Source organism: Aptenodytes forsteri, unplaced genomic scaffold, assembly GCF_000699145.1.
Source record: "Aptenodytes forsteri isolate BGI_AS27 unplaced genomic scaffold, ASM69914v1 Scaffold481, whole genome shotgun sequence".
NCBI lineage: Eukaryota > Metazoa > Chordata > Aves > Sphenisciformes > Spheniscidae > Aptenodytes > Aptenodytes forsteri.
Genome location: NW_008794893.1, coordinates 122,712 through 148,269, shown reverse-complemented (window position 1 = coordinate 148,269; position 25,558 = coordinate 122,712). Strand labels below are relative to the sequence as shown.

The 25,558-nt window shown below is 41.5% G+C and overlaps 1 protein-coding gene across 1 annotated transcript; it reads right to left on the bottom strand.

The window, feature by feature from the left end:
- Positions 1-1,592: 1,592 nt before the first annotated feature.
- Positions 1,593-24,130, bottom strand: GLYR1 (glyoxylate reductase 1 homolog). The gene is made up of 16 exons (XM_009275149.2): positions 24,102-24,130; positions 23,705-23,741; positions 22,472-22,551; positions 14,781-14,919; positions 13,957-14,199; positions 10,830-10,916; positions 9,843-9,899; positions 8,695-8,745; positions 8,494-8,567; positions 6,518-6,617; positions 5,260-5,370; positions 4,863-4,964; positions 3,608-3,770; positions 3,001-3,180; positions 2,376-2,500; positions 1,593-2,020 (listed from the first exon to the last, which is right to left on the bottom strand). The coding sequence occupies exons 1-16, from the start codon at positions 24,128-24,130 to the stop codon at positions 1,946-1,948; spliced, it is 1,653 nt and encodes a 550-aa protein (XP_009273424.1). The 3' UTR covers positions 1,593-1,945.
- Positions 24,131-25,558: the final 1,428 nt, after the last annotated feature.

Here is a 25,558-nt window from a genome sequence, read left to right as displayed (position 1 = left end):
CCACAGGACAGAATGCGTAACACAATATTAGCCCACAAATAATAGTGATCACAGGAGGTGAAATACTCAACAAAGTAACATTTACAGCATTAGGCGTTAGATGTGATTCATAATGAGTATCTGATACTTTCTCTGTTTCTTAATAAGGTGCCCCTGAACCATATGCACGTGCTGCACAAAGCAGGATTGGCAAGAAATCCTAACCCACAGGAAAATTTCCCTACGCAGCCATTAAGTTCCTAGAAAAATAAGATGGTGGGAGGGGCAGACCTCATGGATTTAAAGGTACACGGTCTAATTTGAATTTGCTTGCTTTCCTTTCAGAATCCCAACCCAAGGGAGGAGATTGTGCCACTGAGAAGTGATTTTGGCCGATGAAGTTTCTTACTGGCATTTTACTAACTCTCAAATCTAAAATGCAAGAACCCTCCTAAAAGGCTAATACTGAGAACAAAAAAAAAAAAAACCAAAACAAAAAGAAAACCCCCTACCACGCTCTGTGCATTTTTAGAGACAGACATCCTTTGGACTCCGGGTTGCACTGCTATCAACACTGAGAGCACCTCTGCTCTCTAGCCTTGGCATCTGCAGTTCAAGCCCCACGTTTCTAGACTAAAGCTCAACAGTGGTCTTAGCCTCCCATTTTATTTACGAGTCTTTCTAGAAGTTGTATCTGGCCACAAGCAGAGTCACAGGTACAGGGAAAAGTCTCATGCTGTGCTAGTGTTGTACCCAGAGTAGTAACACGAAGAACACGTATGGAAAACCTGACATGTATAAAGATCACTAATCAGTACACAAAAATATCCCTGTGAGGTAGGTAATCATCACCCACCTTTAAAGATGGGCAAACAGGCTAAGAGATATAATAACCATGCAAAGGCCAGAGAGAGCGTGGAAAGGAGCTCAGGATTCTCAATCTCTTGGCTCTACGATCATTCTTCTCACCCCTTTCAGACTCATCACTCTGCTTGTGACACTGCTACAATCCAAGACACCTTTGTAATTATGGACTACAAGGGTAAAAAAAAAAAAAAAAAAGGCAAGAAGTAAAGCAACGTAAGCTAAGGCCAGGAGCAACCCTAAGGTTTGTTCCTTCCCCAAATAAAGTATCTCTGGCCCAGTTTTCGGCTGTATGTTTCTCTTGCAGTTTTCTATGCAAACATGTTGATCTCCAATGCTGTTTGTGGGATGGGCAGCTGTGATTAGCCTTTTAGGAGGCTCATTTACACTGGCATTCTCTCATTTTCAGTAAGGTTTGTGTTCCCTAAGCTAAAGTTGTCTGTACAGGGGAAGACATGGATGCAATCTGTTCTTAACAGTACAAGGAATTCCTCCATCAAATGCTGGGGAGGTGGAAGTTTAAAAAGAAACAGAATCAAGACAGTGTTGCACGCAACCCCATTACCTTCTGGAACTGCCATTCTCCTCCATGGGAGGTGCTTTGTTCTCTAACAGTGGCCGATTAACAGGAATGCTCCTCACCTTACTTGGGACCAAGGACTTTAGTGATATTCACAGGTAGATGGGAATGTCCCCTTGATGCAGAGAGTCCAACACACACATTATTTCACAGCAAAAGAGAAAAGGGATCGTTAGAAACAGCATCTTGGACAAGCATACAAAGAGGAAAATAAAAGCAGCCAAGCAGCAGATTTCTGGCAGAGTTGCCTCAGAGCTTCTGAACAAGCCGCCACTGTTCTGTTCCATGACTGTCAGTGCATGGCATGGATTTTTCTAATTAGACTGCAACAATCGGAGCCCCCTCCTCCCCCCCTTCTGCCACCAGGGGAAGGCTCACCGCAGCAGCTGCCTCCGTGGCAGATCTCAAAGTCTGTGTATAAAAGGAAATGGAGAGACAGAGATGGACTGGTCCAGAGTTAAAACCCAGTATCATAATAATATTAATCAATAATCATAGTATTAACAGTAAGAACGGTGCAGCCTAGTGGATGTAGGCCCTGTACACTGCAGACATGTCGTTGTCTGATTGGTCCAATGCTTTTGCTCGTTTATAGACCTAGAGAAGAGAAATTAGAAAAGGATCAGTGCCTGCTCCCGTGCAAAGCCTTTCCCCAGCAGAAAAATTACTTTGCTGACCACTGCAAACCAGAGAACCGCATAGTATATCAAGTAATTAGAGCAGTGCAGATCAGAACACACCAGATCTTAAGGCCATTTGTGTTTACTGATGTGATATTCTAAGGGCTTCTACAATCAAAACAAATTCAATTCCATCCTAGTCAAAATATATTTCAATCGCTGTTCCCTCATCTTAGAGATGACGTAATTCTTAGATTTTCGTCTCTTGTTGACAAACGATTCTACTGAAGAAATGTTGAGTAACACACAACTGAACCCTGAACCACTCTTACCTCGTTGGCAGCAGCTGCCATGGGAGTTGGGTGGTTGACAGAATCGCCCAGTGCAATAGCTAATCTAAGATCCTTCTGTATGTATTTCAGGTAGAAATCAGGTTTAAAGTTTCCTTGCAAGATATCTGTCGAGAGGAATGTGTGCAAAAAGTAAGCATGACAAAAGTAATTCAAGCCCACATTGCAAGGGCATGCAATTCAACAGCAAACTTCCCTTTCCCATGCTGATCACCAGGAACACTGCTTTTAGCTCTTCTGTTTCTCTGTTCTCTATCTTCATCTGGCCACAGCAGATAATGTCACTATTGCCCACTGACAAAGCGAGCTCAGATTTCTAAGCAGCTTGCCCTCCATTTCACTTATTACCCTGCCCCAAGGAAATCCTCACTGTGAACTCAAGTCCTAAGCAGGCTGTAGACAATGCGGAGCTTGGGGTGGATTCTCAGAAGCCCTGGCTATGAAGGGGAAGGAATGGAACTCAGCTCTTCATTTCCAGAATGCTTAAAATACCCAGAATCCCAGGCTGATGAAGATGGGACAGTTATTTTCTCCTTTCTGCCATTATCTGAAATGCTGCTAGGTTGTGGCAAATGTCCTATAATAAAACAATGTAAGAGAACTTTACTTTGGCACTTCTGGTCCAGGAAGATGCTGGCAAGTTGTCCCTGATTGAGGATATCCAGAAGGGTCTGTTGGGACTGGCCAGTCACTTGAGCCAAAGTCAGTCCTTCTGCTATCGTTGCCATGAAGCTGCCTTGGACCATGTTCACAATCAGCATCATCTTGGCAGCATTGCCTACTTCACCTGGGAGCGAGACATACCATTGGGCATTCCTCCAGAAGAGATACAGCAGCCTTGCTCCCCCATCCCACACAGTATTAACACTACTGGACTCTTCATATCAAGCACTTGGCAGCTCTCCCTTCCCCTGAAAGACTTCAGAAAACTTACCCATTTTCCAAGCACTCAAAGGAAGGGAGAGATCATAACAAAGTATGACTTAAAATAAAAAAAGCATCACGGATCCTCCATAATGAGCCAGTATTCAAAAAAAGAAAACTTAGGCTGGAAGCTCTGAAATTGGCCAAGTTCCAGAAGAGCAGGCCAGTTTCCCATACTGCCCAAGGAGACAAGAAACAGACGACACATGTGCCTCCCGGACTCCTTGCTGGAATTGCCAGTCCTTGCACTGACTCAGAAACTGCTACCAGGCCCTTTGTGTTTCAATTACCTAGAAAAAAAGATGTCTTCCCCATCGCTTGGAAACAGCTACTGCAGTCCTCATATAAACCCCTGTCGCCGGCTGCCAGGATCACAAGCATCCCATCATTAGATAGCTGCTGATTTCCCGAGACCGGTGCTTCCAAAAAGCGACCACCCCGGGACACTATCACCTGGAAAAAGAGCATCTCTAGTTAGCTGTGCACGAAGAACACGCATTGATGCTCAGTAGGCAGCACAGCAAGAACATTGTTTAGGGCATTCCTGTCCCTGAGGACAGAATTTTAAAAGCAGAACAAATAGCTCAGACACATAAACAGGAGAGGAAAGCACTAACACGTGATGCGCTGCAACCTGCAAAGGGTACTCAAGACCAAAAGTTGCCCTCACACTCCAGCAACACTTTCCTGCACCCATCACTACTGTGCACGTTTTAAGCAGCTGAACTTACGTGCTTTTGCCATGGCACCCTGTAACGGCCAAGGAACCAGTGCTGAAGTTGTACATGTGGTGTAGGAATCTCAGAAAATTGGCTGTTATGGTATCTCCCCCCCTTTTCCCCAAAGAGGAAAGGCCTTTGACAGATCTCTTCAGCCAGAAGCTTACTAATATGTATGACTCTTCATCTTCCAAAGTCATGTTACACACTACTGCATCACCAATACGTCTGCTTAAAACTTCACCAAAACTAGCTCCCTTTTCTTGTGCAACAACACACACTGCCTTCAGGGCAGAGGATAACAATCAAGATGCCAAAGAAGAAATCAAAGGTACAACATCAGAAATAATCAGAACACTTCTACAGAAATCCTCTCTATAATAATATTTCTACGGAATGAAACATGCAGGTATTCTTTTACCCCAACCAGAACATTTAAAATTAGCAGATTATGCATTTTATCAATTTAAGGACAGTAACCAATCCAGACAGTGCTTTCTCCTCCAGTTTGCTACAGAATGCCAATCTGGCTATAAGTACTTCTTTGTATAATTTGGCTGGCCATTTGCATTGGTGCCAGTTAACAGCCCTGCCAAATCTACAGGCTTTGCTGTTATCACCAGGGAACATCTCATCCAACTTTGCTTGCTGGTCAAGATTTGACAGTTTATTTTGTCTTATTTGCCTGGGCCTTGAGTGTCTCCTAAAAGAAGCCCAAAAATCTTTAGAAGCATCTTTATTATCAACAGCTTACCGCCTGAAGCAACAAGAACTGCAGTACTGCTGCTGAAGCACAGATGTTAGAAGTTCAGTTCAATGTGATTACCTGGGCCAACTCTGTGACTGTATCTGCATCCACGGTGGACATATCCACGTAACACTTCCCTGGGCGAATCCCCTGCAACACTCCACTCGGACCAAGTACCAGCTGTGGGGAACAGAAGAGCGGTAAAGCAATAGGGTGTCTGCAAAGAAACCCCAATCAGCAGTTCAAGCGAGCCTGGCACTGCAGCGGTAGACTCCTAGAGGGTTATCAAAACCTATCCCCCAGGGATTATTTTTTTAAAAGTATGATTTTTGTTGGGACATTTATTTTTACATAGCTGCACTACCCAGCATCTACAATGACCCAGGCTACCATGGTTAGTAGGAATGAGAACTGGCATTCAGTGACTGTATCTTGTACTCTAGCTGGTGGAGGAAAAATAAGAGCTAATCCTTACATCCTTTGCTGCTTTTGGATCTGATACACAGGCAAAGGTGATGTCACAGGTGGAGACAACTTCAGCGGGGGTTCTTCCCAGCCGTGCCCCCTCCTGGATGAACAAATCACACTGCAAAAGTCACAAATCCAAACGTAAGAAAAATTAAGTACGGAGCAAATGGGCTCTCTAGCATTTTGCTGAAACGAACTCTGCTGCTGGACCCAACTCAAAAGGAGTCAGGCATATTAATTACATAGCAACTGGGTTGTCTTCTGTTGGTTTGTCCCCACACGCACACACGGGGCTCTTCTGCAGCTTTTCTGAAACCCCAAGTGAAGAACTTCAAAAGACAGACACAGGAAAAAGAACACTTAGGTGAAATGATAAGAGATTGTATGTTGTGGTTTTTGCAGGAGTGATGAGGGAAAAAAACTGGTAAACAGACATAGCTAAAGGTGTTACTGGACAGTAAACAGGAATATGCACAGCTGAGACTGACATGTGTCCTTCTTACCCTATCCTCTCATACCATCCATGTTTTGCAGTTAAAAAAAAAAATCTTTTAATCCCTTTTAACAAAGTAACCACGGTGCCCTTCTTGCCTTTGATATTCCACAATATCATCTGAGTACCACATCTCCCCCAGTTACCTACTTTTCCTCCTCCACTACAAAGAATAACGCTGGCTAGAATATAAGTGTAATATAAGCTCCATTTTCATTTGAATACACCTATAGAACCCTTCTCATCCTGGTCTTATGACACAGCAGGTTTTCAACAGAACCTTTGTTACTGCAACATGAACAGCACAATGGATGTGTAGATGAAGCTGTGGTCAAGCAGTGCGTCTTACCACACTGCTCCTAGGATCAACTCCCCAGCACTTGGTCTTTTTGTCCAGCTCCATGACACAATGACTTGGTTACTTACATCAGCAGTATTTCCAGAGGCACTTTACATTATATTCCTCAACACATATACAAGGTTGTAATTTTTCTGGCAACTCTCTCATCTCATACAAAATGGCAATGAGGTGGGGACTGTAACATAAGAGTGACCATACTAAGACAGACTACAGCTTCATCTAGTCAAAAGTGGCCACCAACAAGCACCTAGGAAATAATAATAGAACGAGGTGGCAAGCATATACTTGTGTTTCTTTGGCATCCTCTCCCAGGCACCACCGACTGGTGACTCCAGGCCTCCCTGAGCTAGAGGTGGTAACTACATGTTTAGAACAGGTTAAGTATCATCTGTACCTTAAGCACATGCCTACCTTCTCGGCAGTCCGGTTCCAGACAGTGACAGTGTGACCCATCTTCAGTAAGTTGGAGACAATGCCACTTCCCATCAGACCAAGTCCCAGAAATCCTATCCTAAAGGGAAGAGATAAACATTAATGCAACAGAAAGCAATTGGTGTCAGCCTCTCATGGTCTTGGAAAGGATGAAGAGCAAACCCTGGAGCATCACCAGCAAAAAATCCCAAAACCACAACAAAATCAAACATGTTCCACTGTAGCCACAGCTAGAATGGGCAGATACCGAGCTTTGAAAGCAAGCTGGTATTTATTTTGCTTACCAAACATCCCTAACAATTTCCTGAAGAAAGTCTTTAGTCTGCTTCAGAAGACTACCTAAGCATTAAAGGTTTGGGTGGTCTGGGTTATTTTGTTTGTTTGTTGGGGGTGGGGTGTGGGGGGTGTTGTTTGGGGTTTTTTGTTTTTTTCTTTTACTAAAATTGCTGCTCTTATGCTTTCTGTTGCCAGCTATTGCCTTATTGAAGATAAAGGGAACATTTAGAGGTCAGCAGGTGCTTCTCTAATTAATCTTCTGATTTTTACACTGTCACATGTACAATGACTTGCTTATACTATTGAATGATACATTACAACCTTTATTTTAATAAAGCCCAGCAAGGATTACTGGGCTAAGCATCATGCACAGACCAAAGACCTAGTCCCTGCTCTACAGCTGCAGTTTTGGACAGACACAGAAAGAAAGGAAGTAATAGGCCAGTACAGGTCAGGTCACCATGAGCGACAATACAATAGTCCCAGATACCAGCTGCCTTCCCCCCATGCCTCCCCCGCTACCGCCCAAAGCTGGCAAGAGTTTTGCTCCCCCCCTTCAAGAAAAAGACAATGCGCTAACAAGTTCCATCCCTACTGTTACCTGCAACAGGAATTCCGTTGCAGTCATTGCTGCAAGGATCCTTTTATACATCATGCAGCTAGCTTCATACCAAAACCACAATTCTAGTAGGAGATTCTGCAAGTGTTCAGTTACATGTCTGATGTAACTTCGTAACGAAATCTGCCTGGCAATTCCCCAGTTAATTCTTCAGAATTAGCCACACTACAGATGCGCTGTGGCTTTCGCAAACAACCTGCACTCTCCCAGCTAGCCATGCTACCTTTTGTTAGAGCAAACTAATTTAGACAGGTCAGAGCAAGTCACTATAGACTCCTTAAACAGCCCAAACAAGGTCCACCTATTTTCAAGTCTCTAGAACAGAGGAAATATTCTTTCTCTCCCAACCCACCTCTGAGCCACACTTTCCTGAGAGACTGTTTTACCTGAACAGCTTCATTGTTATTTTGGTTCCCCTGGAGTACAGTTGAGAACTGACATCCCATGAGAACGACCCCAACGGCAAACAGCAAGCTGTGGCCTGAACTCAATTTGAACAGAGCGGAAGTTACAGAGTGAAACAGGAAGCTTAAGTTAGGCTTCTCTCACTCTAGAAAGGAGAAGGGGACGTTAGAAGAAACCAGAAAGCTCACGTGCTACACAGCAAAGCTCTTGTGCGGGGAGAACACGCCTCCCTCTTCCTCTTGTCTTCTACATGCTCAGGAGAGCGATTAAACAACCCCAGTCAACTGCCAGGCACTACTGGAGAAAGACACCCTTTTATCTTTCTGCCTCATACAGCATTCAGAAATACCGCTGCTTAATGTTCTGCAGTACGCCCTACAGGAAAAGGGCAACGGCACAAAAGCCCTGAATTGCAAATGTATCCAGGCCAGCCCGTATTCTGAATTTTTCTACTGTACAGCCCCTGTTTGTTTTTAGCTGCCTCCCTCCCCTCCCCCCCCCCCAAATCAGTTTCACACAAGGACAGAGGAGATCTGTAGTTAGAGGGAAACATTAGGTTTATTTATTCTCAGTGACAAGCTGGATAATGGCTGCATGTATGAGCTGGGAAGGAGAAAAAGGAAGGGAAATGGCTGAAGTGCGTTGGAGATCTTACTTTTTGTCTGTAGGCGTGATACTGCCATTGACTGCTGTGCTGTCTGCTGCCTGGATGGAGGTGGATCCTGTTTCCTGAGGGGGGGAGGGTAGAGGAGGGGAGAGAGGGGGGGAAAAAAAAAAAAAAAGGCGCACAGCTTTGGAGGAACTGCAAGTCCTCATGACAATAAGGAAAATCCATCAAACCCAAGATTTGACTTACCTCTTCACAAACCTTCAGCTTCTTTGTGATGGCTTGATAGCAGACAGCTGGCTGTATGGAGAAAACAAAGCATTCAGGGGAAGGACAGTGCTGATTTGCTCTGCTGAGCAAACAGACCATATCCTTGTTACATAGAAACAGGCAGCTCACCCACCCACCACCATCTGCAAAGCAGGAAAACTCTCAGGCTTCCCTCAATGGGGGAAAATAAAAACAAAAACCTATTGCAACATACTAAGCTCTTCCTTTCCCACCCTGCCCCAGCAATTCAGCCTGTCTTCTGATACAGGTACTGCAAACTCCTTTCTGTAGTTCATGTAACAGGCAAGGATCCTCTAGCAGCAAGGATCCAGGGCATCGCTACTCTCACATTTGGCCCAAAGAAAACAGAGATCTCTAAAGCCTGCCAAAGAGCACCTTGCCTCATATCTATGCTCAGTACGTCAATGCAGCTGTGGAAGCAAGACCTTCTTGTTAATATGAGAAGGCATGTGGCTTTCAACAAACATTAAGGTGAAGGTTGCTCCTTTCCATGCTGCTTATTGTGAGCTTGTCTAGAATAAAACTCTTAGCTGCTCTTAATCCTTCTGGCTCTGCGCAGATCCTCAGCTAGATATAAATCCTTTTTCATTTAATTTCCTTTCCCTCCTGATGTTCACTGCTGAAGATAAAATCCTGCAAGGCTTCTGACTCTCAGGAGATAAACTGGCTATATTTTACATGGACTTTTTCTGGTCATGGAAATTCTTCTGCCATATTCAGTTAGTTGACAAGTTCATCCAGATGAAGGAACTGGTAGGACAACCATCAAAGACAATCAAACAACAGGGTTTTTAAACAGAAAAACAGCTTTTCCTACCCCTCAATGTTCAATCTACAGAATTTACTACAACAGACCTGTCAAATCCTGGTGCTAGATAATCTTTAGTTACTTAAACTATTCACTGTACTCAATGCTAAATCATTCTAAACCTTAAGGTTAGGAAGTAAATGAACTACAAGATTGCACATGAGAATCTAATTGCCACTAGCCCCAAAGAAGAGCATTTCAGAGCTCTTTACGCATACTCCTTGTACTTAGTCCCAGCAAAGGGCAGGATGCCAAGCTAGACAGACCAGCAGAATGATGCTGTCTGCCAAATCCTCACCTTCTCTGTCTGGCTCAGCAGGAAGTGATGAAAGTGTGGATCGCTGTCTTTCACAGGCTACAAAGAGAGAAAGTACAGGCTCAGAAACATTCCCAGAGAGTCACTGAGCAACCACAGCACAATTCCCTTGTTCTCCCAAGCTGCATGAGAACAATAGCTTAAGGTGGAAAACATAAAATGTATCAGCTGTATCAAGCAGCCTGTTTCAATTAAGCAGTTTACATTGTGTTTCATTCTCAAAACCAAAGCCATTCAAGTAAAATTCCTCATTTTTGGACATCTGTAGGAAAACCAAAGAAGATTATGAGCAAGATTAACATAGGAGGAAGAGATCTCATATCCCGCTTCTTCTTCCCAAGGGAATGAAAACGCTTATTTTCCAGCTTCCAAGGAACTCCTTAAAACAACATTCTGGGAATTGGCTGGAGATTAAACCTAGCACTGTCACACGCTAGGCAAACCCGTATTAACAGCAACAAGGACTGTAGGCCCAGGTATCTCACCTCCCCGATGAGCATCATATGCACTAGCCTGGAGTCATGCTGCTTTTACCTCTGCTTTACTGACCACTTATTTATTTATGCACAAAGATGAAAGGTTTCCAAAAGCTGCTTATGAGGGAAATCAAATGAAACCACCCCATACGATAGTATCCAGACAGGGAGAGACTATCCACATCAACTCCTCCAGTTTTGGGAAGCCAGTCCCAGAAATACTTTTGAAACAAGCGCAAAAATGAGTGCAGCAAGTTAAGTGTGAATCTGCAAATGGTTCCACAAAGACTGAAATCTCACTTCCCAGCATACTTCTTAATTGCCCGGGATATTGTCTAGCTTTGTTACACTACAGAATGACAGAATAAGAGCGTCTTATTTTGTTCCTACAGGAGGAAGAGAAGATCTCGCTATTTTACAGTCCAGACAAAAGGTTCTAGATTTGCTTCCACAAACTCAGTTCCTAGATTGCATGTGTTGTAAAGTTTCTCACCTCACTGACGCTTGGCGGCCATTTAAATCCAGCCACTGTTCCAGTCATCACCCTCTTCACTGTACTTGACTCCGGAATTGTGAGGTCCTGAGGAGACAGAAGGAGGAGCAGAAAGAGCTTACAACCTGGCTCAGTGGCTGGCCACAGCACGTTGATCATATGAGCACACATACAGAGTTTTGAAAAGCACCACAAATGCCTTCCATTTCACATGCCTTTCCATGAAGAGTTCATATTTAAACACACAGTGTATTATCAACACAGGTGAGGTGAAGAAAACATGAACTGCCAATGAAGGAATTCAACCACAGTTATGGCTTCTGGAGAATCCATTCTTCATATGTAAGAGGAATCATTGCACTTGCGTAATCATGCAAAGAGCAGAGAAGCAAACGAACACACTTGATCCAGCATCTTCCTCTGGTGGATGCAAAAAGCTAAACAAATGGGTGAAGAACATCACATCAGTCAGAAGTCTGAACTCTTCTAATCCTCCACTGTCATAAAAAAAGTAGCCTACCTGTTAACAGGAGAACCTTCAAAGCATGAGGCTGATAGTCACATCTGCTCAAGTTTGCAGAATCCATGAGACAGAAGCTGATATGTGGACCGCCCCATTCACTCAACAGGCCCTGATTTGTAATGTCATTATAATACTTAACGCATTGGGGTTTTTTTACTGTTGAGCAGATTAAAACTTATCTTTCTTATTTCCCCAAGATATATAGGTTAAAATAGGTCTTTATGCTATAGGTCACAGACATATGCTATAGACATATAGGTCTTTATGCTATATGAAGAGAATGTGCAGGACTTCTGCATAGTATGTGTTATCTTCCTGAAATTAGGGTTCAGAAATGGAATCACACTATCTCCCCTCCAAAATTACTTCCTGAAAATGCACAATATACCTTAGTGTCCACGCAGAACCACAAGAGAAGAGCACTGTTTGCAAAAAAGGTAAGAGCAAGACTCCTGGAGGTAACCCAGATTGATGCAACTGTTTCATCTGTTAGCAGGGACAATTTAGACATCAGTCTCTAAACTTAAAATGCCATTTCAGTCTAGGGAGAGCCTTGCACACTAAAATTCTCTCCTTAGAGACCATGCTGCTGTTTCAACTGGTAAAGCATGGATGAAGCCTGCTCTGATACCTATGAAGTCATGCTGGTCCTTTGAAAATATTCATATAAGCTTAAAAATGAGAGTATTTGAATGATCATGTATGCCTACAGAGCATTTCTAGACAGAGCACACCTCAGCAGCAACTGGATCCTTGAATTTTGTGCATCCTTATTACTTGCAAAGCCAGAATTTGGACCGTGATGGGGCAAAAACCCCCAAATCCCAACACTGCAGTAATTCAGAACAGCGACATGTTTTCTACCCTAGGGCTAAGAATTTGGGGAAATTATGAGAACCAGGCAAGAAGAAAAGATTTTAAAGTTATTTCACAGGCTGAGAAATAGTATTAAGGCAGTACTGTTATATTTTCGTGGCAATTTCTTTAGTTGTCAGTACATTACTTTCCAGAACCTATAAGGCTACTTTCCTACATTAGCCTGCTTATTTTCATGGTCTGTGGCCAGATATTTATCACATAGCTGGCCACCTCTTTGTGATAAGCTGTTTAAAACCACTCCGCTTGCAATTTGCCAGTAAAATAATTTCTACTACCACAATTAACTCACTCAAAGCGCTCTGATGCCCTGAGGTAGCTAATACAGTAAAACCTAAGCATGCAATGTGTCAGCACGATCAGAATTCTCCCAGCCATCAGTTTTGATCAGTTTTGGAATGAATCTAGCTCAAAGACACAAAAGCATTTTGCAAGTGGAAAAAAAAGGCTCCGGGGCTTATTGTAACAGAAATATGTAAAGATACAACACAGTCATAGCAAGACACTTTTAAAGGTGAGTGTATGTTGCCAGTAAAGTGTTTTCCTGCATCAGTCAAGTCACAGGTTCTGCAATTATTAATAAGAATTTGCAAATATGCATCCATTCCTCCCCTCCTCCAACTTCCCCCAAAAGGAGAAACTGATGGGCTCTGTTGTACAGCCTGACTTAACAGAAGCTGGCTCTAAAAAAAAAAAAAAAAAAAGCCAGTACTTCCTTCATAGCTAATATCTGAGATGATTAGCTTCATTTTACTACATCAAGAAAGAGTCTGCTGTTCAACCAGTGAAGGCCAATCCATTCACAATTTTGGAGATCAAAGACTACCATCTTGACTTGTATCCTGAAGTGCACTGAAAGCAAAGATTGCGAAGCACAATGAAAACGTGATCCCTTTGAAGCACAGGTGAGCAAGCAGGCTGCCACAAGGTGTATCAGCTGAGGTCTCCCAATGGTCTTCAGGTGTAGTCTCCGATGGAGCATGTGCATTGTGATAATCCACTGAAATAATTATCCATTTGGAAAAGGAAGATCTGGACCACAACAGTGAGTTCCACAATAAATAAAAAGGCCGGAACTCTAGATGAGGGTATACAAAGTATTGGTGGCTATTGTTGCTGCCACAACATCCAGAAATAACAGGGAAGTAATGCGGATAAAATAATAATGCTCCAAGGTTGGACCTTTATAATGGAGGATGGAAATATATCCTATAGCACAGAAGCTGAAATGAATACAATTAATTCTTCTGGTGGATTCCCCAGGCTACAAGAGTTTCTTTAAGCCCTAGCCCTTAAAAATACCCCACCCTCTGTAAAGTACTAAGGGTGAAGCTGAGTGACTACTAATCACTTAATCATACAAAGTAGATGAGATGGGAGAAGTCAGGAATCAGATGAAGACCCGCATCTCTTCACTAATCCTTCCCGCACAAACTGATCTTGAGGGATGGCAAGATGAAAGGTGGAGTCTCACGACACAGCTCTCAAAGCCCTCTCAAAGATATGAATAGAGCCACTCAAAATAACTAACTAGTAAAAATTACAGGAAGAATATGCTTGCCAAAGGCATCAGGCAGCCAAATGGTCTAGAAACAGTAACATGGAACAGCTTAAAAAAACCTGATACTGAACTGACTCTTCCTGCTGGCCTGTTAGTCAAGGTGCCAGTCAACCCTAGAGTCCATTTGCAAAGTCCACAGGGCACTGGCGGACATGCACAACACAAACCTTCTCATCCTTGGGTGGACGCCCCCGCTTTCGGGGGCTCTGATCCTGGGCTCTTTTCAAAGGTGATTTTGATCCTCTCTCTGACGATACAGAAGAGACCCTCTTTTTTCCTTCCCCTGTGCCCTTCTTCAACTTCCCTTCAGACAAACTGGCTTTGCGTTTCTCTTCACCAGCGGATGGCTTGCCTCTTTCTTCACTGGAATTACGCCGATTCTTCTCTTCATTGGAGTTATGGGAAGATGCCTGAGAGATTACAGAATAGAAGATGGTAAGGAAAGAAGAGAAGAGCTGGAATGATTTTCATGCAAAACCAAGGATGTGAAGAACCCTGTGCTGATTACTATCAAGCAAAACAACAGCACAGTAACTTGAAAACTAGGTATTTGTTAGCCCTTTGAAGTCAGTGAGTGAAGTTCCTGGTTAGTTCTCCTGCAAAAACACATCAGTTAAGTAAGCGAGTAACAGAACAGGCCATCTGAAGACTTGCTGGGAGTGTGTGCACATATATGCACTTCCAATATACTAAAGACAAGATTAGTAGATATCAAAATCTAGCCCAAGACTTACGACTGATTTATCAAATCATCATAAGCAGACCAATTAGCCTCTTCAGATTCTCCATCAGTTTAACAACACTTTTTTTTCCCCACCAAACAAGACTGAATGGGGAAGAAGAGAGGATAGGAAAAAAAAACAAAGGAATGAAAACAACTTGCCTCCTCAACTTCCCAGAGGCAACAAACTCCTTTCACATAAAAATACATTTGACCATCATTCACGCTAAGACTTGTTTTGATGCACACAGTACTGAAGAACCCACTCACCTGGTCCTTGCCTTTGGTTTTTCTAAGAAACTCCTCTACAGCATCCACGGCTTGCTGGAAGCGCTTACCCTTGTTAATCTTTATCATTTCCTCTTTGTGAGGGTGATAAGGCTTCAGCTGTTCCACTTTGATCCAAGCACTAGAAACCAGAAAAAAGTTAGTTATATTCTCCAAACAGCAACTTTCTCAACCATCCCACTTTTAGAAACACACAGATACACTTCTTTTGTCCACAGCAACTGATGATAGCAGCCCAAACTCACTTGCTTTCTACAACCTGAAGGGCTGTGATTTCTGCATTCACCGAGAACTTTCTTCTGGCACTTTTACTTGGTTTCTCTCTCAAGTTTTATATGCTCTTATGCTAGCAATGCTCCGCTCTAAGCGTTACTCATATTCTCTATCAGCAAGACAGCTTTTGGATGTGATCATAGGTACTTGTTTAGAGCAAAGGCAGTCTAGTGACTGCTTTTGTATCACCAGGAGGAACACCCACAATCACAGGCCTCCACATAAGGTAGCCAATAATATGAATTTGCTCGAGAGGTTGTTGAAAGCAGAGGCCACGTAACAATTCTAAGCCATCAATCCCTTGTTCAAACATACTGTGCACACATAAGTGTCTGCAAAAACTGGAGAAAAAAAACCCAAAATTATGTATCTCACAATAGAGCTGACCACAAATAAAGTGAGCGCAAACACCACAGCTCATTGCTGAACATATTTCTGATGTACCTTGATATTCTGCACGAAAACAACATTTTCACTTTTGAGAACAAAGAACCGTTTTCTTCACTGTTGATATTTTAAGATAAACTGGTACAGTAGCAGAGTATTAACCTGTCTGCAGTCCTATGAGGAAACTCAAATGACTTCCCTGTTTCCACTGCTGCTAAGTAGGACTTCTTGACATTTACCAAATGGTTAAGTGGTCAAGTACAGGGTGACAACTCCACTTTCCTTCAGGTTGACAAGCTCTTCTACCACTCCTTCACTGTGGCTTAGGGGAATGCCTTTGCTTTCAACATTCCCTGTGGCTCTCGCAGAGATAAGACTACCTTCCTCTCTCCCCAGTTCAAGCCCAGGCTTATCAGCCACAGTTACAAAGCTATTTCCATCCTACTGAAAACAGACCTGTATAAGTTTTAGAAAAGCTTTTCCTGAGCTAGGATGACCAACAGTGCTTCTTAGCGTACAGCAGCCCAGCACACAGTAAAAACCAGTCAAACTGATTTCCTCTGATCCCAAAACATGTGTTACAAACACTGACTAGCCATGATTATAGGATTTAAATATTCTCCAGTGCAGTCTAGCTCCTGTAAGCAGGTGAAGTGGTTTAATAGCTGCATTGTCAGACACTGTAAGCATCATGTCATACAGCTAAACTGAACGTAGAGGTGAAAATAATAATAATGCTTTGCTGGATCTTGCTTGTCCTCTCTTCACAAAGTAGTAAAGTCCAGTAAACTCTTTAAAACTTCATGGAGATCTTTCTCTTCACTGGCATTAGCCATTGTTTGTAGTCAGCAATCAACTTGCTTAAGGTAGACTGAAACTTTTTGGGCTGCATTTGGAGAGATGAGGCCTCCTGCTAGAACTGACCGCAAAAAATGCTAGCATTCTGTCCACACTGCCAGTATGGCCTGCAGGATGATTCCACCATAGCCTGGAAGCAGAATCCAGTACTCTTTTGCACACAAAGCGGAATACTTTTGCTTAGTTTACATCTTCTTCATAATAATTGACTTAAATTAATATAACGAGTCAAATCATTACTTTCAGACTAGAGCCTGCCATCCAGCAGCTATTCAGAGAATCCCTCCTAGCTGCCCAGACTTTATAGTGAAACATATCTTAAAATTCTCTTATACTATAAAGCTCTTCTGTGTGGCACTCAGTGACAAAGCATCCCTAGGTACTGGACAACATCAGCTCATGAGAAGCCTTTCCCTTATGTATGTAAAGGAAACAAAATTTTGGAGTACATTATAATAAAGCATATTAAACGTTGTTGCCGGATTTGAACTTCTAAATAAAAATAACTTTTTCTATCAAGGCATTCTCTCAGCTTTCTGCACATCCTATCCCTCCTCACTCCACATGTTCATTAGCTTCCTTTTTCATTACTTTTCCTTTGGTATGGAGAAAGTCTGAAGCACAAAGCTTTCTGGCTCCTGGCTTCGAAGGTACATCTTGGCACTTGTGATCCCCTAGGACAAAGAGCTAGAGATCTCAGAGACAAACTAATAAGTGAAAAACAGTATTAAATGCTGCCTCAGGGTTAAAAAAAATATTTTAAAAAAATAAAATTAAAAAAAAAATTGGTCTTTTCCCTTCCAGTTTATCCTTTGTGTGTAACCTACCTGGACAACCTTCTGTAAGATACAAACATGTCTTTTGACACCTGATGTCCATAAAACATTTGCGTGCAATGTTTCAAACGCTTGAAAACAAAAGAACTGTCCATGAAACAAAATCATTCATGTTTATAGACAAGATCTCTCTCTGTTAAGCAATAAACTCAAAGCCAATGATGGCCAATATTTAGATAACAGGTCTCTAGGATGCAACATACAAAAGGAACTACTATTTCTCTCCTGACTCAGCAATGAATTAATGCCCTAGGAAAGCATTAGTGACATTACATCACTGAAGATGTCATATTTAAGATGAAATTGTACTCATACTGCTGCAGAGAGTCATCTGGTTATCTGTAAAGGATGGGCTAAATGGAAAGTGAAAAGATGTAAAAAAAAAAAAAGAGATATGTTAGTAATGGGTTTCTCTGCTCATTTCTCCATACTCTTCCTCATCCCCTCCAAAATATCATTCTTATAAAACCACTACTCATGTAAAACCCATATTATATTAATGAACAATAATCAAAACTTAGAATGCTTGTAAAGCAGAGGCAAGTACAAATGTGACCTGGAGCTGTATGGAAAACAGTGGCACAGAAAAGATGCAACCAGAGATACCAGATTCAAATCCATGATACGAGCTTAGCACAGGCAAGGAGACCTTAAAACCCCCAACTTTCTAGCCACTCTCTTCCAGTCTAAAGATATCAATTCCTAATGATAAATTGAGGAAATGGAAGTGGAGGAATATCCACAAATACTCAGTTTTTGCAAGCCTTACAGTTAGGAATGGAAAACAGTGGCACTGTACCTCCAAATTTCTATTATTTACTATAGTCTGGGAAAAATTTCATAAAGTTTTACACTGTAGCAGTTTAGATGCCCACACTAAACGCTAACACAACCAATTTTGAAAGTCAAAAGAAAACTGCTTGGTTATTTGCAAGCACACAACAGAGAAATCAAGATGGGTTTCCTGCTGTGAAAAGGGAATGCCCCAATTTTCATCAGTAAAACAACTCAAATGGCTGAACTCTGGAATTTGATATGTAAACTTCTTAATGGAAAAAAAATACAAAAATGACCACACTAAATTAGAATAAACATCCATGCAGCTAAAAGGAGGGGATACTTAGCAAAAGAAAACAAGCAGCAGGGCAATACTGAAAGAAATTCTAAGTAGTAGATTTTTCAAATTTGTGCAATAAAAAAAATTTTGCAGAGTACTTACACATCTAAAGATATGAGCAAGAGGTGGAAAAGTTTTGGCTACAGTAATTTTCAGCTATGGCACTCTGCCTGCAGAGATGTCTAACAACATTCCAGCTGGCTCTGCTATACAGCAGTTTGGCTACAGCAACATAAAGCTCTGCATGGGATAATCTGCCTAACTGAGAAACACCAGCAATGTAAACTAACCCTCTCTGTCAGCTTAGCCTATACCCTCTGGCTCCTCAGACAGCCAAAGAGTACCACGTTCAACACCTGGCAAACTTTAAGCAAGTGTTTTCTGATGTTGGGACCTGAAAGAACATTTTAGAAAGACTACATCCAGAAATTTCTCTCTCCTCAAAAACCAGGGAGAACAGTGGCAGAAGAGGGTAGGTGTTTGCATCCCAACAGGATATGGAGGATGGGAAGGCAATGAGGGCTGTGCTAAAATCACTGTGCCTGATGGAAATAGGCTGCAGATTATTATACTTATCTTGGATTGCAAGCTTCCTCCAATTTTTCCTTAATATATCAACTCAGGAAGTGCCCCTTGACTCCACCACATTTAGTGAGACTATTTAGTTTTGTACTGATGCTTCAAAAAGGTGCTATGAGTAAGAATGGACTGCTCCAGCTTCCTATTAAGACTTTGATATACATGACTTGCAAGACCATTTGACTATTACAGAATATCTAAGGGGGGAAGAGGCTGGGATGGGAGGAGAATGTGTGTGTTTGTACACACGTCTGATGACTGCAAGACTCTCCCTAGTACTTCTGTGAAACATAGTAGAATGATACCTTCAAAGCAATGATTTTTTTAGTTTTGACAATGTCATAATGAATTCCCAAGCAAGCCATGAAATGCAAGAATATTTTGAACTGGATGAAGCACACCAAGAAAGACTTGTAGGCTATGGGCCTGCCAGTCTATTAGTTCTAACTACTAAAAGCAATAAATGCACGTATATAGCAATGTATAAGTTCTTACATTGCAGTACTTGACTACTGGAATGATCTACAAAGACTTCCCATGACAAGATTGTAGCTTGGGAAATAAAAGGGGATCTTAAAAACTATCTGAAAAGCACAGTTAGAAACACAGATAAGAGGTCAAAGTTCCACTGCTATTTAGAAAGACTAAATTAAAATTGTTGTTTATACTCCCATAATTGGATGTTGTTACATGCTTGCCAGGTCTATGGGCAGGAAACATCAACTATTCATGATTTTAGTTGAAGAATCCTTCTAATGCGACTTACTCTGAGAAGAGACACTCAGAACTCCTAGGCAGACTAGAAAAATCTCCTTACCAATTTGGAGAACAAGTTAATAAAAGACATTACATTAGTACGTGCATCACAATTAAGGCAATCACTTAGAATAGGACACAGATATTATATTACTACTATGAACATCAAGGTGGCTTTCACTGTGGTAAAGCATAGGTGTACTTCACAGTTTAAACAAATAAGCAAATTCTTCTTCCATGAGTAGAGAATCCTTATCTTCCAGAAAATCTGTTAACTTTGAAAGTGACAGAAGCAACTAACTCCGCCAACACAATAAACATAAGGAGCATAGAGCTCAGTAGAAACTTCATCAAAAGCCAGGTCTTAGAGCACAGTCTGAATGCACTCATGCTCTCACTTTTATGTCTTTGGCCAAAACTACCTACAGCCTTCCAGTTAATGTATTTCCCTAGTCACTGCAGCATCGCACTGGGCCAGTAAGTATTAGTATTCAATTCACAGGTAAAGAAAAATGCATTTTCTTCTGTTCTGTACCCTAAGCTATTCAGGATTTCACAAATAACCAAAACCTATCTATACACTACACCAAAACCACTTCCAAACTCATCGATACGTTTTTATTCACCCATCCACTCCGCTCAGATGCATGCACACCAGTTGTTACTTCTAAGCAGCTTTCTCCTTAATCTTTGGTATGGCAAACTGGAGCCATGTAAGTCAGGAGGAAACAATTTTTAACTAGCCTGAAACAACGGCATTTCTGGCCACAACAGTCACCTGGGAATCCTCAGAAGGAAATAAGAGTATCAAGTCTGAGACTGCCTACCCATCGACAAACTGGCTGGCAATCATCCTCAGAAGTTTGAGAGGGATTCTACCCAGCAACTAGCATCACCTTCACCTTACACGCACTGGACCATAGGCAAATAGCTTGTATCGAGATCCTCACCTGTTAAACTTTGACAGAGTAAGGCAATAATAGAAGAGCCGTAAAAATGGATCAGTGGTATAGTAATGTCACCTTACAAACTTCAAAGTGGCAGAAAGAGCGAAGTGCTAGAAAACAGAAGCAACGTGCACTAGCATATCAGTATGAGTCAGTGCACTCATCACACCACAGACTACAGTCAGTGATGGAGCTCTGCATCCTCCTATTCGTCATGCTGTTCATTATGTAGTGACATTTTGTCAGTTACATATTTCCACTTACTGTTCATACACAACTAGAAAAAAGTATTTGCAAAACACATTAGTTTACTTGCACAAAATAAGTAAAAGGATTTTCTCTTCATGCTCGCATTTTAAGTGAAATCATTTAAATTTTCCTGATTTGGTTCTCAAGCAGCACACTGGTTAGAACAGCACAGTTCTGACCAGCACACTCTTTTAAAATTCCAAGTCAGGACAGAACAGGCACACAAGCTTCTCTCTCTTCTGTCTATCAATATTATTTTAAAAGAAGAACAAAGGCACAGTATTTATTTCTATTTAATTTTCAGGTAGGGTATGCCAGTCAAAGCAAGCAAATTTTTAAATCATAATTATCTAGCAGGAAATTATTAAATTTCACAAGCTGGAGACGGGGGGAGGGAAGGGGAGACACGACAATGACCACACTACCTTACTGTGCCAGATGACTGGATTTTCCCTAGCGAGAGCTCTAGAATCGTGTAATAAATCCCGATTATTTTGCAGCTCTGAACTCTTCATTTGCAATCATGCTGCTAATCTCAGCTACAGTACCCCAGACATACGACCACTTTTTCCAAACTTGTCTTAATACAAAACATCTCTGTATTTGATTCAGTAACGTGAAATACAAGAATTGAGAACAATCAGGATAGAAATAGTCAACCTCCTCAACTTCTAGAACTTGATTAGCTCAAATAACCATGTTTAACAACAACGCCACCACCAAGAAACACTCTCTGCCCTCAAATCAACCTTCACCTGCCTTACATTACTAGAGATCCAACAAACGTCCCTATTTAGTATGCAGCATTCACTTCTACTCCATCAAGTTTAGACCTCAGTTCTTAATGGAAAATGATTTTTAAATATTGAGCAAAAATAATTTAGCAGTCAAAAATAATTTCCTTAAGAAACATCCATTAAATGGTCTCAGTTCTTGTTACCTTTTTTCCAAAAAGTAAAGGGTTTTCTAGTCTTCCGCAGATATTTATAATTTTCTCCCTTATTGCATGACTTAATGCAAAATAGCAGAAAATAACGGGAAAAACTGAAAAATTAGCAAAATAATTTTCAGTTTCATGAAATACCCAAGTTCTCGGGTTTTGGAGTTTTTTTTTTCCAGTTTGTAAGTATCTAAGACAACTACGATTTTGTACGCGTGTTTGCAATCAATAAATTCTGCCTTGCAAAAAGGTAGTCTACAACAGTTTTGGCTTTCCTATACTGTAAAGTCTTCCCAAAGCACAGCAAGAATTTTTAGTCATCAGGTATGACAGTATATTCTTTTACAAATGGCAAGTATGTAGCTGTTTTATTTTTCTGGCAGAAAAACAGACTAATACTCTTAGCTGTATCTTTCTCATACGTGGTTACATGCTAAAATCTAACCCAGTCACGTCACACCTACTCCCCTAAAAATGGCAAGCTACCAAGAACTTTCCTTCACAGCGGCAACTAAAATCCCAACATGATTGAGTATGTAAGTCTTTACAGTCTTCATACACCCACATGAGTGGCTATAGCATGCAATGATAGTTGAATTTTTTTTTGCTTGTAGATCAAAGACAATCCTTTGCAACGCTACACTGCACTGTGTTAGTAAATATTTCTTCCATGAAAGATCCATATTATATGGCACAGTATTTCCACCAGATGAAAACAAGCAGGTACATACTGATCTTCTGTTCCAAAAAACTTCACAAAGAAGCACTTTTTCCCACGAGGTTTCTTCAGATCTTTAGGTGGATTAACAATCTGAAGGTGATTAGAAGTGAAAGTTAAAAAGTACATAATGAAAATTTATACTCTGTGATTTTACTGTCATGTGTTACAGCTATTGTAGATTTTTTTTTAATCTGACTAGGAAGAGAACTTGAAACTGTTATAAGTCTTTCAAGTAAATACGTAACCCCTATTTCCATGGTATGCTGCAGCAGACTGAAAAAGTACCCAAACTCCACTGATACATCACTACATTCTTAGTGAGGTTTTCTTCTCCCTATCCCCAATAGATAAGCTAGCCATCTTTTTAAAAATTTAGAAAGCCAAATGGCATTAATAGAAGTTTGTTCCACTTAGGTAACTTTTAAAATTTACATTTAAAGCTTTGTCTATAAGCAGTCTATTCTGGGAGTAAAAAGTTTAAAATATTAGTAAAGAGAAAAGCTGTCATTCAGATACACAGGTGACACCTGAAAGACTACAGGGGAGCCTGGACTTAACTTGATCCAAAAAGCAGAGTGAAGCCAAACATTTATGGTTGTCAGTCATACTGACAACACTTTTCCCTGCTGCATGCTGTTATCTCAGCATGCTTAGTTCTCGTACCTACACCAAAAATAAAGTTCTTTCAGAGAAGTAGAAATAATAAAAATGGCGCGTATAATTCAATTTTTTTTTTTTAAATCTTTTTGGCCTTTCATCAGAAAAAAACCAACCAAACCAGAAGAGAAAGTTTAACTACTCCCTACCCCCAGAATTATTACTCAAAAAACATAGCTCTAAAACAGTATCTTGAGAAGCCAGATTCTTTATTTCTGTTATTTAACACAGTGCATTTAACCAATTTATTATGGGAGGAAAGAAACCTGTCTTGCAGAAAGCGATAGGGATTAAATAACTAAATCTGGGAAACAGTCAGTTGCAGAGCTGGATGAACTGCTCTCTGTTGCTTGTCATTCCATCTGAACTAACAGCTGTTAGCAACAGTCTGAACTCCTAGATCAAATAAAGTCCTGAACTGGTTCACAGTTTATCTTTGTGGGATATGTATTTAAAAAAAAAAAAAATCCAATATTAATCTTTAACTGAAATGCTTTCAGGCAAAGTGCTCTCTGTGCAGAAGGAAAAAGCAAAAACAAACAAATAAAACCCAAGAAAGCAATAATAAAAACAAACTAAACCTCACCTTTCCTGGCCATGGAGGATACCGGCCCAGCTTCCCCCTAGAGAAAAAAGAAAGTATTAGGCACTAGAACCAGACAAAAACCAACTATCCCATGTCTACCTTTTTGCATTACGTCATATTTTTCATATTAAGAGAGTTACAACTTACAGTCAAAACCTACCGTGAAAGGCAAGACGTGCAGTTGACACACAAGCATTACATTGTTAGATACCTGCACCTAAACTAAGCCTCTGAACAGTCTGCATGAACTTACTCAACTATCAGAATTTAAGTGAACAGAACAGCAGCAGCATAGCTACTGCCTGGAAGATACAAGAGTAGTAAGCACTATAGCACTGTAAGACTGGATATTCCCTCACAAGGAACTGAAAAAAAGTATTGATGCAGGCAATCAAACCAAAGTTCAAGTTGGTAACTTATATCCATCCGGACGGAACAGTCTAGTGAGCAGAGCAGCCACCGATTTCCAGCTCAGAGAGCTGAGATTCTTAGAAGTTCTCACAGGAAAGCATTAATGGCAGGACCCCCTGAACAGGTGTTCCACTATCACTTTCTTCAGGTGCTCACCACCACAGTAAGACGTGCTAAAGATATAAAAGAGCCATAAGAAGGGCAGAAAAGTTTAATTCCTACACTTGCAAATGTTTCCATTATGAAAACTACACAAAACTATTTCTTCAGAGAGGAGGAAGACAGACATTAGTCTTAGCCCTCAGCATGGTGGCTTTATCACTATCTTACCCTTGTCACTTACTCGGGCTGCAGTACTCTCACAAAACCTTATCAGTCATTGTCTTGCAAAAGACTGGTAAAGAACCTGTGGAGTCCGCCACCTCCTGAACCAAAAATTCTCAGCAAGTGGCACTGCAGCCCCTCCTGAGATGGCAATGCTACACAGACGACTCAGTAGCGACAGTCAGGCAGGAACACTGCCAAGAGCTGTAACCGTGACCGTGTCTCATATTCGATGCTTCCATTCTTGTACTGAACAAGACATTCATCAAAGCCTTTCATATGTTACTGTCTTACTCTTACAGTTCTTCTGCGATGGCTGTAGGGATAGTACCTGTCTAGGTTGTCATATACAAAACTAAAGCAGGATAATCTGCATTCCAACACTGAGAGCAGCGCACTCCCCAAATCCTCGTTTGAAAAAAAAAAAAAAATTTGCTAAAAGGAACCAATCTTTACTTACTTTGCTATATAAATTAGACAACTTCACAGCACTGTCAATTTTTCGGATGAGAAACTGCAGTTGTCACAGCCTGGAGCACGCGCTTCTTTTTATCTGGGATATAAATATAAATGCATGCACTTGCGTGTTGGGGATTAGCTATTTCTTGCAAGCCCTAGCAGGACACCCTAGCCTATCAAGTACAGTACAGCCTATGCACTTAAAAATCAGCACTTACAGGGCTCAATGGAATCTCCTCAGTTCTCCTGATCAGGAAATACAAAATCACAGCTCTCTGACTATTTGAGGGTAAAAATGGAGTGACAAGGGGAAATGGCTTCTGTGAGCTTCAACAGGGACATCCTAACCTGCAAAAAACTGCTGTTTTCCCAGATTGTTGTGCTGCTTGATTAAAGCACTGCCAAGAAATGGTATCGTTGCTCTCCCTAAACACCTACTAACTTGTTTACGTCCCTTCTCGCCTCCCTTGGGAGGAGAGCGTATTTCCAACCGAGCCCTGCAATGATTGCCCCCCTGTCCCGCTCCCCTCACGCCCCTCCATCTTACACAGGTTCTTTTATGCGCCGCCTCCCGTTAGTCTCCGGTGCCGGCCCGGCTAAGAGCCGAGCCCGCCCCCCCTCGGCCCGCTCCAGCCCAGTCCCGCGGCCCCAGACTGCCTC